The following is a 16,700-nucleotide window of genomic DNA, read 5'->3' as shown; positions in this document are numbered from 1 at the left end:
CAAAGAGCTCCTCAAGGGTCATTGGATTATAAAGGCACCTGAGCTGGCATTAAACGGGTAAAAATACAAATCCCACACATGCAAGGTTCCCTATCACTGTTTTAAATGCTTGCCATAAGCATTTTTTGTGTTCTCAGTATTGACTAATATTGAATTAATGTTGCTAATTACAAATGTTAGCTATGAGGATCTTTTTATGAAACAGAAGGGGGGGCTGTGTTTAATGGTTGCAGTGGTTATATAATTAATCCCAACAGTTTTAGAATTATCTTGGCATTTTGGCTTCAACAGACTATAATTAAATCATTACAGCTGTTATGTTTTTGTGTCTTGGTAAACATATTGCATGATAGATGTTTTTCTCCAAAAAGAACTGGTTTAAAATTGAAAAAATATCCTCTCACTGTTCTCTGAAACATTAATTCAGCATTAATTAATTTAGTCTTAATTAATGTTTCAAAGAATGAATTAAGGAGTAATATTCCTTTAATTAATGTCCAATAAGACATCAATACAGATTCTATACATCTTGCCTCGGGTCAAAATCGATCCAAACCATCATGTGAAGGTAAAGATTATGAAGATTATGAACGTGAGCGTTAAACTCCATTTGTAAAAGAGTGAGTGCTCACTGTACTCTGTATTAAACTCAGTTCTTCTCTGTCCGTGGTGCTGAAGAGACAAATCATTCTGTTCTTCTCCATTTGCACTTTATAATATTGTGTATATTTATAATTTATTTTTGATTAGTTTGTTTATAAGTTAACCAACTATTCCTACTAAACTTTAACAAGACTCCTACAGTTTTAGTATCTGTGATGACAGTGCACTGAATACATCTGTGCTACAAGGTTATACAGTAATGGAAAAAAGTAAAGGTCACTATTGCATGCAGCACTCAGGAGGATGATTAATATGTCCCTGGCACATCTGATGTGATATGAAGTGAATGATAAATCCCATCAAAAACAGTTTTATTAAAAGTTTTGTTTGTTCTTCATGGCTAATCTCATGACGCTGCGGTCCAATTAAATTTGGATCTGTTTTCCTCTAAAAACATCAATGTGTCCAAACATAGTATGCTCAGCTTATCTTTCCTCAGATGATGAGTCAAACACTAAAACCTTTGGTTGGTTTTTGATTAGTTTGTTTATTTATTTAGAGGGATGCACAATATGATGCAATATACCCACACAACCGCTCGTAGCATTTAGATCCCAAAGCTGATTTACATTACCTGTCCCTATGTATTTTTAAATACATAAATAAATAAAAAATGTGCAATAAACACATAAGAACTAATAAGAAATGCAATCTATCAATACATGCATTAAATTAGAGCATTATAAAAACAGAGAGAACTGTATTAGGCACAAAAGGTAGTCCACTGAAGAGCTACAAGACAAGAATCTGCAGGATTGATCCTTCTTTAGAAACTCTTAGTTTAAAATGATCTCAGTGAGGTAAAAACCGTAAGTGCAACCATGAGGTCACTGAGCACCTGAATAATTATGTCAGCTTTCATAAATGAATTTGGTTTTAGCAAATATAATTAAATTATTGCTTACTAAATGTCATGTAGAACATGTTAATGGTGTAATCTTATCAGCTTCTGATCTAAAATTATAATTACTCTTCTGAGCTGACCTTTAAAGAGCAAGTTAAGAAGGTGGTGCTCTCTTTTTACTTTTAAAAAACACAGTAACATTATTTTGGCAGGGTGTGATCTGGGTGCAGTGGGTTCAGGGCAGGTGGGACTGATTTGGAGTCACCTTGACTGAAAAGTCACGCGAGTTTGGATTATTATTTGTTATCTGTGTTGTGGTCGTCATGAATAAATGGACACTCACAATGCAACGCTGCCTGTGTGTGCATCAGATCCTTTTCACAACAATATTTCTACATCAGAAATACATTTTTAGTATTCTTCCATTTTTCTCCATTAAATCTAGGCCTAAACTGTCATGCAATTTCATGTAAGATGAAGCACAAAGTGAGATTTCTTTCCCACATGATAGACTACCTCCTTCACTTAGAGGGCCTGAGAGTTGGTGCTTATTTGCATTCCACCCACAAAGCTTTCAAGTGTTCGAGGTCATTCTACAGTATGCCAGAAAGACAAGACCATGAACAAAAAAAGCAGAAGTTTCACCACCTAAACCCAGACCTTCTTCACTGGGAACACACCCACGACATCCTGTACATGAAAACATAACTGTAGACATGGGGCAGCCATGGTGAAGTCAGCCAGCTACGATGAACAAGTCTGACCACAAGCCCATAGCAGTCCTGCCCAACCAGCTCTCAGGGCAACCCCTCCACCTCGCGCTCACTCATCAGCTCTACCCAAAGACTGACTTCAGAGCAATTTCCCTGTTTCCCAGTCTGAGGCGGAGTTTTCTTCAGCTCCTAATCCACAGAGGAGTGAGGGACCAAAGGGCCATGACTGATTTAAGAACAGCGTTGTCTGATTTCTTTTTATTTCTTTTTATTAAAGGCTTTCATTTTCCTTGTAATATTAAAAAAAACATTTCACTTCAACTTTGCCAGCCTTTTAATAACTTTGTTATTAGCATGAATCTCAATGTATGCAATGACGACAGATTGTCAGATTGAAGGGCTTTTGTTTCTGTACAGTTCAGCCACGTTTTTTGTTTTGTTTTGTTTTTTTAACTTCAAAAATTTATGGTGGAGTCGAAGAGTAAACTCCTGTTTTGCATTTGTTTTGAATTCAAATGTTTGCATGATAGATGATTCTTTTCAAAAAGCACTGCTGCAAAGCCAGTTTCCCCAAAGTGTTTAAAAGCTCCAACCTTTGCCCCCAATAAAACATTCAGGCATTGTCTGACACTGAAAGAAGCTGCTTGTACGTAAGAATAACAATCTGGCTTTTGACACTTTCAATTCGATGCCATGATTCATCCCTGAGTAAAAGGGCCAGTGGACTCTGTGTAAGCCAAAATGTATTTCCTTGAAAACAACTACAGTTGGTTTAATCCCATTTTGAATTGTGTGTGTGTGTGTGTGGGGGGGGTTTTTTTCTCAAGAGGAGATAAAATGTGTTGGTGGAGGACAAGGCGCAAGAGGTGAGAACCCAGAGGAAATCTGTTTCAGCTGAGTGCAAGTTCTAATGCGCTAAAGCACTAGAGTAAAGAAACTGACAACAACATATGTCTTGAAATCAGAAAATTACTCTCTACTTGCACTCATGAGGCACTTTTGTCAGATGCACCCTGCTAGTACCACGTTGGACCCCATCTTGCCTGCAGTACTGCCTTAATTCTTCATGGTATTGATTCAACAAGGTGCTGAAAACATTCCTCCAGGATTTTGTTGCTGTTGGATGCACATCCATTACACGAATCTCCCATTCCACCACATCCTAAAGGTGTTGTATTGAATATAGACTGTGGTCAAAAGGGATGGTCATGATCAGCAACAACACTCAGGTAGGCTGTGGTACTTAAACAATGCTGAGGCGCTGAGTCTCCCAACAAAATATCTCACACACTATTAATTTCGCACAGCCCAGCTGGCACCACCAACAAGCGCGCCACATTCAAAGTCACTTAAATCACCTTTCTTCCCCATTCTTAAGTTCCACTAGAAGTGAAGCAAGTCATCTTGATCATGTCTACATGCCTGAATGGTCTGAGGTGCTACCATGTGATTGGCTAATTGCATATTTGCATTAATGAGCAGTTGAACAGATGTACCCAATAAAGTGGTTGGTCAGAGTATGTCACTATATTGTGCCTTTTCTACAGAGGTGGCAAAAGTACACCAGTGATTCTATATTTAATGTCACCTAATTCTGACCATGAGCACTATTGCTACTGTGCACCAGCACAGAGCTTGAAACTGACCACAGTACTGTTTATCCGCTTAGTTTTTTCTTGTAATATTTGATTAACAGAAAGTTAATATAGCTCAGTTTGTTTTGCACAACACACTTTATCAAAACACATCACAGACAGATCCAATATGTTAATAATATGAAGACGTTACATGTAAGCTTTAAATTTGCAGTTTATCAAGTATCACTGCGCAGTCTGTACCTTTAAATATAACCTCACTTCTTCCTGTCTGTCATCGTACATCTTTCTCCTTCTCCGAGTGATGTTAGTTCTCTTTCTTTTCTCTCCCTGTGATGTACAGCAGCTGGACCTTTAGCTAGCAACACACTGTGACACAAACAGTTTATGTCTTTGTTAATATTTGTTGAGCTGACAGAAACGTTGCATTTAAAATTACCTGCCACGTTACCTCCTTCTTGCTTCTTCCTCTTCTGTAGTGCTAGCTAGATGCTGAAGTACTGAAATCACAACTTACACGTGTTAAACTATAAATGATGTTGAATCTAAAGTAATGAGCCTGTTTTGAAAATGTAAGGAGTAGAAAGTAGAGATATTTGTATAAAAATGTAGGGAGTAAAAGTAAAAAGTTGTCAAAAAACATAAGCTACAATTACTTGAAAATTCTACTTAAGTACAGTAATGAAGTATTTATACTTTGTACTTCCTATCTCTGCGCTAAACATGGTTGTCTCTGTCCTACACTGAAATATTAAGGAGGTTTTCTATTTTTCTAATTTTCTATTAACTACTATCAGAATATCATCAATCCGTTTTATAAACAGGGAAATAAGTGCTGTTTATGGGAGATATAAGGACAGGCAGAGTGTTTTTTATCTACTTACTTGGTAAACTTTATTTTATTAAGAGAAGAAGCCTTGAATTTTGTTTCCTTTGTCTTTATATAATCTGCGCATATCTCCTTCATGCATAAGGTCGCTTCTGGCTCTCTAAAAGGTTTTTTTAAAAACATTTTTTTAAACAATACAATCTAACAAAAATATATAAGTGGCTCCACTTTTCAGTTGTATAAAATAGTAAAAAATAACAAAAACAAAATCATTAGTCTTAGCTGGATTTATAAATTGCATTTAAAAATGCCTCCAGGGGGGCTGGACGAGTTAACCTTACTCGTGCGCTCATACATTATTACAGATTCATCTCTGAATGAATTAACTGTCATCTCGAGTAGTGTTATTAGAAAGATTAATGACTAATGGTTGTTTACTTCTTTGTGGTTTGTAGCCTTGTTAATCTGCTGTTAATGCACTGAATATAGTGTAGTGGGTCTATTATAATTGACGCGTACATTTAAATGTGTTTTGGGGGTGTTAAAAGTTGTACATGATTATTTTTCAATGTTTGGTTGTAGGATTAGCCTGTACTTTCAAAAGTTCAGTTTTTTGTTATGTTCTGTTTAATAAACTGCTGTGAACATGTGGGTCAGAGAGAAATGGGTTCATATTCAGCTCCCAGGGTGTTAAACTAATGTACTGTATGGAACAATTTGTAAGCACTTTGATATTTTTATTGTCTTTGTAACAATGTATCTATTTATTAGCTATAAAAAAAAGAACTTCTGGAGAGTTAGCAATCTAGGTTGAACCTCCAAATAAAGATAAACTATGAGTAAATTCTTTGAAGCTTTAATCAAGGTAAGAAATGAGAGAAATATTCATGTGATTTTTTTTACCTAAAGGGGCCCTATCATACTTTTCCTTATTTCCCAATGTCACATATAATGTCATTGTTGTCAAATAATGTTACATCCCCATGTACCTACCTGCTTTAAACTTTGAGTTTATGAGGGGCAGCCAATCAGAAGAAAATAGACTCTTTTTTTATGGGAATAAGACCTGGATGCAAGAGCCAGCCTGAAATATACAGAGTTTAATTTACCAGTGGAGATAAAGGAGTGCTCTATTTATCTCAGATATAAGGCGCAAAAACAATTAGTCATTGGTGATTGTATTTCTTTATTTCCTGCAAAGTTTTATGTGACATGCTGAAGCTACAGATGTAGATGATCAGTTTTGTTATAATTTACATGTTACATGTTTAGATCTTATATTTTTTATGTTTATTAACAAATGCCGTCCCTGTTAAATAGTTTTTGCTTTCTTTTCTGGCTTCAAATTAGCTAAACTTCATCAGTATAGTAGCTCTTTTCCATTAAACCCTGAGTGAATATACGACATTGATAAACAGCTTAGTGTGACTGCCATTGTTGGGTATGTCATAATCCCAGAAATGAAACTCGGACAACAGGAAGCAGGTGCACAGGTTTTCTTTACAATAAGAGATTGTATGATTGGGGAAACTGGGCAGGCAGGAGTCCAAAATAGCTTTGGGAGAAAGGTAGTTAGAATAAATGAGGACTGTTTTGAAAATTGTGTTAATTTGTCTTACATGTGGTCCAGAGGAAGACAGAGGTGGAGGTACTTGCAAGGGAGCAAGCAGAAACTGTAGGTGGCTCCTAAATACACAGCCTCTTGCTGGAAAACACCCCGAGCCCCGGGAACTCACCTATCCGAGGGTGGAGCAGGAATGGAAGCCTTCCCTAGCCAACTAAGAGAGAAAAGGAAACCCCCACCAGCCTGCTCCCAAACCATTACACGGGTGAGTAACCTCAGGTAACAGAAAGATATGAAGGATATGCTGAACTTGAACTTGTACCATAGTACAGAGCCTGTGTGTAATTTGACAAAGTCAGAAAAGTCATTAGTTGAGCTTTATTTTGTCTTTGTTTCCCTGTCTCTTCATCATAGTGAGGTTTAATGAGCCCCCAGATTATAGTTATAGAGTATTATTTTGTAGTTATGAAAGTTACATGTTTTACAGAATTCACATTTTAAAACAACTGTGTGACAGTACAGTAATGAAGTTTGAAAATCTTTGACTTCTAATGGTATAGCCTGATTTTTTTTTTTAAGACTCTGTGGGAGCTAAATAAAAGCAACAGCAGCAAAAGCATGAACACTTTGAATTTTCAGCCTTTGCCTGGGGACAGCTAAAGACTTTTTCCCCATCCTTTTGTGATCTCTGATGCTTCTCAGTAGGAATATAAGCTTTAGCGGACAAGTGTTTGGGTAGAGGGAGGACGTGAACAGAAGCAGCGCTTGCAGCAATGTTGGCAAATGAATAGATCCAAGCTGAAAAAAATGCCTTTATTGGAAATGTTGCATTGATTTTAGAGCACATTGTGCATGATGGTTGAGTGCAGAAATACAAGTAGCAGCAGGGCTCTCTCCATTTCTGTCAAGCTGTGGAGTAAAACGGCCAGAAGGGCTTTCAGCTTGAAGAGTTTGCTTATGGAAAACCGCATCTTGATGCCATGGAAGTGCATTTGAGAAATGTTCCATAGGCTTACATAGTAACATTACAAAGCAAATATATAGTGTTCATTTCATATTTTTGATAAAAATAATAGTTGAGTGATAAAAGTGATAAAAATAGTTATCAGAGTGGGTGACTAAGGCACTGGAGGTTATGTTGACTCATAAGAAATGTGTTTAAAACGACTTTATAGGTTTATATAAGCTGACAATGTCATTTCATCTTGACGTTAAAGCAACATTATCTGAGTCCATGAAGTTTGCTTGGATTGCCTATCGTCCTCTTTCTCCTATTTCCACCCACACTTTCAGCTTGTATGTGTTAAAGGTCTTACTTCTCTTACTGCGCTTACTTTTTAACCATATGGGGAAACACTCACGATCTGTCTGTGGTGGCAAGTCTGGAAGTGATTCATGCAATTCACAGCAGTGCAAGTGTAAATTATTCTCCATGTGTCTCAGTCTGTTTACACCTAACGTCATTCATGTCCCGATGTGTTTATATGGTGCCAATTCATAAGTTCATTCAATTTAAAATACTTATGGTCCTATGGTCAAATATTCAGTGATGGTGTCAAGGTTAAAAAAACAACAAAAAAACAGAAGGAAACCCTAAGGCAGAACCAGGATCAGGGCTGCTAGCCATCTGCCACGACTGGTTGGAGGAGAATAGAAAGACAACAAAATAGCAAATAACAATAAACACTCAGCAGGTTGGTGGTTTCATTAACCTCAGGAACATGCTGCTCTGTAGCAACAGACAGACACAGATACAAAAAGAAACAGGACAGAAACAACACTGGACAATTAAGAAGAAGGAAAACAAAGTTAATACCAGGCATGAGTAGCATACAAATATATGGAGTCCAGCTCAGTGCAGTGTGGTTGGTCCCTGAGCAGTCTGAGTCTATAGCAGCTTAAAATTAGATCCATAAATATTCAGACAATATAGTTTTTGTTAGTTTTTTTTGTAAATTTCCCTTGTACATCAGATGGTTTCCACTCAAACAATCAGCATGTGATTGAAGTGCAGACTTTCAGCTTTAATTCAGTTGGATTAAAAATTCACTGCCTCAAATGTTTAGCTCAAATGTACTTAGATAAACTAAAGCCATTTAAAATTTAAAGGCAGTTTTTAATTAGACATATAGACATCACTAAATGCTCCTTTGAGATGTTCTGCTACACCTTGACTGCAGCCAACCTCAGTTGCTGGTTGTTTGTAGCTCTGTCTACATTCAGTTTTCTATTTACTAACTCAAAGGTGTGCTCTGCTGAGTTAAGGTCAGATTGTGACATAATGTTTTAGCCTTGAAAAACTCTCAGGCTGCTTTTCCATTTTTGCTTCATTATGAAACGTTGCCTGATCAGTTTTGCAGCATCTGACTGAATGTCAGCAGACAGTGTAGCCCCGTACACTTCACAGTTCATCCTGTTCTGTCAGTATGTTACATCACCAGGAACCAATCAGCTATTTCATCTCACAGTCACATATGCCGATGCCCCAATACTGTTTTATGGTATAAATAAGTACTCTACCTGTACTGAATGTATGAATGTATCATTCATAGTTCCTTTAATTCATCATCTCAAAGAGCCAAGATTACTTTTACTGTGTATCGCTAGCAGTTATTTTCCCAGCAATGCCTAAAAGTCACTAAATTTCCCTGACATTGAATGGTCTCTGATTGGTACATAGATGTTGGTCTCTTCCTGTGAGTACACCCTGATCCAGCCCTAACTAAAGGCTGGATACGTGTCTTTTTGAAAAAGTCTGACCTTAAGATTATCTGTGTTTCTGAACCCCAACCTGGTCCACAGGACAGGGGCCTAATAGGGGAAGGCTCTGTCTCCCATTGCTCTCTTGAAAACTCTATTAACCACAAATAAGTCTGCAGTCTGAGAGTGGAGTGCTCGATTGTCATAACGTGGTGCTAGGAGGTCCTAAAGATATGAAGGCACTTGGTCTTGAGGCTTTGTTTTGTGCATTTAACCAGGAACTGAGGAGGAAAATAAGTCCTCTCCTTTGAGTCCATGTTGATCGTCTTGCTGCAGCATTTTAGATCAGCTGAAAGCTTTTCTTCATAATAAAGAATCACAATAATTCATCCTGCGACTAACAGACATGTGGACTATTTTTACCAGAATCCCTCTGAGACAGGATGCCTGTAATTTTGACAACAATATGCAGGTGAAAAAAAGGTAGTGTGTGTGTGTGTGTGTGTGTGTGTGTGGGTGTGTGTTTGTGTGTGTGTGAGAAAGAGGGAGAACACAGAGGACATATCACAGGCAAGACACACCTGAAAGTGGGACTTTGTAAGGCAAAAAAAATCACAATAACAACAACATCAAAGATACAAAAGAAACAACAGCGTGTTGTAAGAGAGAGAAGTGTTTTTGATTCCTTGTGCATGAATACTGCAAACTCATAATGTGTCTGGCTCTTAACAAATTAAAAACAATTTTACATGTTCAGTACTTATTGATCTGTGTGAGATGAGTGTGTTCTAGTCTTAGAATAGGCTCATCTTCATATGGTACAGTGTCTATTTTGAGTCACATCACACTATTAGAATAATGCCCAGTGAATCATCACACCTAGTGATTTAATAAGGGAAAAATAAAATGTACAAAAAATAGGAGACATGTCCTGGACTAATGTAATCCTTCTGCCTTACTGTTATGTCTCAAAATTATGCAAAACAATAAACAAGCCTCTTCTATCTACGTCTGTGGATCAGAAGGCCTACAAGGTGTGGGAGGAGGGTGTGAGTCCAGTCGTGACCAAGGACCCAGGTTTGTAAAATGAGTGTAAGATAACTATATTGTATTTTTAGCAGTAAAATTATACAGCCTTGCATGTGTAATTTGTGTATTGTTGCGTCATACTGGGATTGAAAATTTCCAAAATTAGCCAGCGTATGGAAGCTTTTAAAACAGCGGTGGACAAATGGGCAAAACATTTCAGAAGAAAGTCGAGGGCTGCTCCTCCCACTGTCTCCAAAGTACTCTTTGCTTACTAATAATCGGCTGCCGTGCGGTTGTTGTCTGATTATGTGGCTCACCTGCACCTTTCAGGCTGTAAAAGCTGGATTTCACCTGGTATCGACTCTCTTTGGTGTTCATGTTTTGTTGGTTCATTTTCAGCAAATTATCTTTTATTGAAGGTAACCTCTTCTTGTCAAATACAAGAGAATAGCTCACCTCTAAAACATTTTTTACACTTTATAGTGGCGGTATTCAAGTACTGTCCTCTGGCATAAATCTGAAGTACTTGTGCTTTACTTGAGTGTTTTATTTTCACAAGACTTTACACTCACTTTTACAGACAAATATTGCACTTTACTCCACTGCATTTGTCAGACACACACTTTGGTTATTATTTTTGCTTAATCTATTTGTCCTATCATTTTTCTTTTTTTCTTTTTTCTTTTTTGTAAATGAAAATTTCCCATTTAGTATAGAAATGAAAAAGGAAAAAAACAACAACAAAAAAAGAAATGACAAAGGAAAGTCCTGTGGAAATATACACTTACTGACTACTCTATTGAGTACACCATCCTTCCGCCACTGCCAAGCGTTGATGCGTGGCTAGCAGCTTGCAGACCCAAATTGCGGACAGGAACTGAACTCTGAACAGGCTCATTGCTGGAGCTCGGGGAACAAATAAAAAAAACAAATCAAAACTTGGACTAAACATGAATCTAGACCTTATTGATTACCAAACCAGATATAAATGGCACACACATAATGAAGACCAGGGTAAGACTCAGACAATAAATACCCAGGAGGGAATCATGTGAGAGAGGACACACCTGGGGAGCAAAGCAGAACATAACATGCACTAGACAAAAAACTATCAAAATAAAACAGGAAACACAACACACTCGAGGAATACAAACGAGATACAGGGACAGAGTAACAGAACACAGAGACATGACAGGGACCACAGATAAAAATAACCAAATGTACAAACTGAGAAGAAAGAACAAACAAACAGACCATGGACACAAAAAGGAAACAAACATTGAACTAAGGATCAACCTAAGGATAACAAAACTCAGAAGCACAGGGACTGACACAAAACTGGAAAGACTAAAGCCAACAGGAGTGGTACCTGGTTCAGTCCTCTGCCGCTGCAGTCCATCCGATTCAAGGTTTAATCTGACAGTTCATTTAAGCTTGATAAACAAGTGTCCTCAGTAGTCAAATCTGGCTTTTACCAATTGTGCCAAATCTCTAAAGCCAAACATTTTATACAGCGCAATGACCTTGAAAAACTTATCCATGCTTTAGTAACTTCCAGATTAGACTACTGCAATTCCCTTTACTTTGGCCTTCAATCCGTCCATCTCCACAGACTCCAGCTTGTTCAAAATGCTGCAGCTCGTCTCCTAACTGGAACTGGAAAATTTGCTTCCATTACTTCAGTTCTTGTTGACTTACATTGGCTACCCATCAGATATCGTATTCATCTAAAAATCTTGTTGCTTACTTTTAAAATTATAAATAACATTGCGTCTAGCTATCTTGCCGACCTTCTTAGCTCCTAGTCGAGCGCTAAGATCATCTGGTCAATTGGTCCAACCCAGGTCCCGCCTGAAGACCAGGGGCGATTGTGCTTTGGTCTCAGCTGCACTGAACCTCTGGAATAGTCTTCCTGTAACTATTCGTGCGTCAGACTCTATTCAATCTTTCAAAACATGGTTGAAAACATACTTATTTAATTTGGCATTCCCCATACTAGCTAGTGCCCTTATTTCATCTATTTTAACCTTTTTACATTTGAACTTTCTTACTATATTTTAACTTTTTACTGCATTATTGCTGATTCTTCTACATATTATTTTATATTTATGAACTGACTCTGTCTCTTAACTGCGGCCTGACATCTATTTTATTTATCCTGGTTTAATTAGTGTTTCCCATCTGTTAGTATTAGTACTAGTGTTTGTTTTTTGTACTTTGTTAATGTTTTATAACAATGTCTTATTGCATTATTGTGAAGCACTTTTGTATACCTTTGGTTTGAAATGTGCTATATAAATAAAATTGTATTGTATTGTAATGTGTCGGACATTCAGAAATGCTCGTGGTTGTAATGAGTGGTTATGTGTTGCCTGTTTGAGAGTTCCATTCTCATTGTGACTTTTGGTATAACAGCAAATGTAATGGTGGTGATTAGGGCTCTGTGCGACACAGCATGGAGCATTCTACCCAACCAAACAGTTGGTTAATTTAATTAATGATTATAAGTATTGGCTGTAACCCATGACAAAATAGTTTTTTCCCCTTAAAGTTTATTTTCTCAGCCCCCATAAATGGCAAATCTCATATACATACAACAACTTATTTAAACTGCTTTTGGCTTTTGTCTGTAGCTTGTAAAGTTGCTGCTCCCTCACACTACATCTCTACCATCTCCTCTTCTAGTCCTATCTCATGCCAGTTCATGACATAATCACAACCTTTAATCAATCAATTCATGTTGCACGGCACAAATTTTCTCTTTTTGTGTGTATCCGTGTGTTTCTAAGCCCACATTTCGTGATATTATCTAGTTTCCCCGAACATGATTTTTCACTTGTCAAGTCTCATATGTACAGATTAAAAAGCAAGAAAAAGTCTGCATTTAAAGAGCAGCGGGGTAGGAAGAGGAAGCATTCATCAGTCTTTCACACGTGATAGCTGATTGTTCTGTACAGGCCTGTCTCAGGCTTTTCACATATATATTTGAAAGGGCAGAAAGGAGCAATACCGACCAACAAAATCATTTCTGTTGGTTTGTTTAGCTTCTTCAGATGGACATCACAATCACATGTGGTCCTGACTGTATTATCTAAGTGATACTTGCTAAAAACCTGCTTTACTATTTTCAGCAATCCTGGTTATGACAATATTTTGCAAAGGGTAAAGCTCAAAATTACCACTACAATACATCGAGTAACATTGAATGGACCTTTTTATTGTATTATTTCATTACACTATTTAAAGCAATTACTTTTTGTACCAATAATTAGCTCATAATTACCAGATATGAAAAAGCATAATTGCAGAAATGTAAGTGCTATTCTGCCTCCCACAAACCAATTAATGCACGAATCCCAGGAAGTGACTGTCTTTTTTTTTGTCCTTAAAGATTACCCAACTCCATCACCAGTGATATTCGTTACTCAGTGTCATCTCATGAGACAGCGTCTTGATGAAGGCTGGATATTGATTAGACATATCAAAGCTGTCACCGGTCACAGACAACAGCTTTTCAGCCTGTTTATTATGAGGAGCTGACGTAGATCGATAAACTGTCCAAGAATGGTAAGGAGCTTTCTTCTCTGGATGTCAGGGGCTTCTGTCTCCTCCTTTGGCCAGCTTAGGCCTTCTAAGGCTCTGGATGTTGTGGTGCTCTACTAGTTAATGCACCCCTGCAAACACATGGATGTGTATTGTGTGTGTGTGTGTGTGTGTGGGGGGTTGTTAATTAAAGTACATTGAGTTAAGATAGTGGCGGACCAGAGAATGTGTTCCATCTCCAAGGTATATCCCACGGTACTGTGGAGTTCATCTATCTGTCAAACCTTGGAGGAACAGCTTTTTGGCCTGGCAGAGGAACTCCTGAACTATAGATTTTCTCTTCCATCCATCTATTCGCTTCCGCTTATCCTTTTCAGGGTCGCAGGGGGCGCTGGAGCCTATCCCAGCAGTCATAGGGCGAGAGGCGGGGTACACCCTGGACAGGTCGCCAGTCTGTCGCAGGGCCAACACACAGGGACAGACAACCATTCGCACTCACATTCACACCTAGTGGCAATTTGAATTATCCAATTAACCTATCCCCACAAGTTGCATGTCTTTGGACAGTGGGAGGAAGCCGGAGTACCCGCAAACACGGAGAGAACATGCAAACTCCACACAGAAAGACCCCGGCCTGATGGTGGAATTGAACTCAGGACCTTCTTGCTGTGCGGCAACAGTGCTAACCATTTAAGGCTGTGTGGGAGTTTGGCAAACCAGTCTACATTTGTTTTTTGTAGCTGGAGAAGACATGATTCAGGAGTTCAGGGATTCAGGAGAATGGAGCCATTCTAGCCAGTTCTTGTGAGCTATTCAGTCAATGTATAACCACATGTGCAGCTTGGTTCATGCGGCCAGCAATAAGTGAGACTCAGCCTTTTTTGTCAAACATTTTTATTTTATTTTTGCAATTTTTTAAAACTTCTTTTATGTTTCGATTTTACATTAGCTTTACTCTTTAGTTGTGTGTTGTTTATCTGAGTGTCGGTTCTCGTTGGCTCTTGGACTTTTCGATCTGTGAAAAGTGCTAGATAAATAAAGATTGCTTGCTTTCCACCTAAAGTTGATAATTCATGGTGTTTGATGTTTTCATCGTTATGTGAAAACCGATGCTGCTGAATTAGATTTCACAGAAATGTTTCAACATCCCCTGAGATTCGAAAACACTGTGAAAGTCTTCTCATGTGTTGCATTGGGTCTGATTCATTTTTAAATCTACATTCATGCGTCAGCCCAAACTTTGCTCCTCCTCCCACTTTATCAGCAAGCGGATAGGACAGAAGGCAGCCAGGAGGGTAAGGGGTTGGTGTGTATGTTTGTGTGTGTTCAATATAACAGGAGCGAGTGAGAGCGAGTGAGACCACAGTAGCTTGCGAAGTGAAGATCTGCCTGCAGTCGTGCAGCAAGCTGCTGCGCTCTGCCTCTCATGTTCCCGCTCACTGTTGATCACTCTCACACACATTTGCTTTTGTAGCTGCTTTCTGCTTCACTTATCTGCCTTACATCTTCTTACTTTAACTTCTCACTACACTGTTTCCCTCCAGAGTGGAGAGATGAGAGCAGAGCTGTGGGACTGTGTTTTGTTGAGAACAATAACTGCAGCGAACGTTTGAAGAAAATTGCCTCTTGGAACGCCAGAGGGGTGAAAAGGGGAAGAAGGAGCACTGGCTAAGAGTTTTTTTACTCTTTTTTCTTCTTCGGGGGCGCAGAGGTTGCCCTCCAGATAATGAGGATGATCCAAAGCCACACACACTGAGACTTTAACGGACAAACTAGCTGGACACTTAACAACGGAGAAATAACCCAAGGAGAAAGGAATTTAAAAGAAGCCATTATGAATGCCACAGAATACCATGGACTGATCCAAGGCTACCACAACAGGAGCCAAACCTCAGGCAATTTGCCATTTAACAAAGACTTATCAGGAGAGGAAAAAGACTCATCTTCTGGATGTTATGAGCAGCTGCTTATTTCCACTGAGGTTTTCCTCACTCTGGGCATCATCAGTTTGCTGGAGAACATCCTGGTTGTTGCTGCTATAATCAAAAACAAGAACCTTCATTCACCTATGTACTTTTTCATCTGTAGCCTTGCAGTTGCTGACATGCTCGTCAGTGTCTCAAATGCCTCAGAGACTATTGTTATAGCACTCATCAATGGAGGCAGCCTGACCATCCCTGTCACACTGATTAAAAGCATGGACAATGTGTTTGACTCTATGATCTGTAGCTCTCTGTTGGCATCCATCTGCAGTTTGCTAGCGATCGCCATCGACCGCTATATCACCATCTTCTATGCCCTGCGATACCACAACATTGTCACCCTGCGTCGTGCAATGCTGGTCATCAGCAGCATCTGGACGTGCTGCACCATTTCCGGCATCTTGTTCATCATTTACTCGGAAAGCACCACTGTACTCATCTGCCTCATCACCATGTTCTTCACCATGCTGGTGCTCATGGCATCACTCTACGTCCACATGTTCCTGTTGGCTCGCCTGCACATGAAGCGGATCGCAGCCCTACCGGGCAACGCTCCCATCCAGCAGCGTGCCAACATGAAGGGTGCCATCACCCTCACCATTCTCCTTGGGGTATTTGTGGTATGCTGGGCGCCCTTTTTCCTCCACCTCATCCTTATGATCAGCTGCCCCAGGAACCCCTACTGCACCTGCTTCATGTCCCATTTCAACATGTACCTCATCCTCATCATGTGCAACTCTGTCATTGACCCCATCATCTATGCTTTTCGCAGCCAAGAGATGAGAAAAACCTTCAAAGAGATTTTCTGCTGCTCGCATGCTCTGCTGTATGTGTGAGCTGCCTGTAAAGTGTCCGCTGTGAACCCACAGCCTGCGATTTAAATCAAAACCTGGCCAACATGGACTCTGAGAGTATGATATCTCACATGTTGCCGGTAAGTGATTTATTTGGGTATCCATCTATGGTTTCAGGTTGCTGAAGAGGTAGGTTTACAAACATCTTGTAATATAGCACATTGCTCTTCAGACAAGTGCTAATTTGTTTTGTAGTGAATGCCATTCATAAGTGCAATTTCAAGTTTGAAGTGACCAGCAATTGCAGATTGCTTCTCTTTCTCACTCGGAAAATATTTTCTATTTACCTTCTGGGGTCAAGAGAGCTAACATATTGCTTATTGTTATTAACTTTGTATGTACAGGATTATGACACCGAATTATTGTGGCAACATGGAACATAAA

At 38.9% G+C, this 16,700-nt stretch overlaps 1 protein-coding gene across 1 annotated transcript; it reads left to right on the top strand.

Moving 5' to 3' along the window:
- The first annotated feature begins 15,314 nt into the window (after window positions 1–15,314).
- mc4r (melanocortin 4 receptor) lies at window positions 15,315–16,298 on the top strand. Its single transcript, XM_031728540.1, has one exon. It carries the CDS (start codon window positions 15,315–15,317, stop codon window positions 16,296–16,298), a length of 984 nt encoding a protein of 327 aa, XP_031584400.1.
- Window positions 16,299–16,700: the final 402 nt, after the last annotated feature.

The sequence above is a fragment of the Oreochromis aureus genome, linkage group 9 (genome assembly GCF_013358895.1).
Source record: "Oreochromis aureus strain Israel breed Guangdong linkage group 9, ZZ_aureus, whole genome shotgun sequence".
In the NCBI taxonomy this organism is placed as follows: domain Eukaryota; kingdom Metazoa; phylum Chordata; class Actinopteri; order Cichliformes; family Cichlidae; genus Oreochromis; species Oreochromis aureus.
Note: the sequence above shows the minus strand (reverse complement) of the source record. Positions and strands in the feature narration are given on the sequence as shown.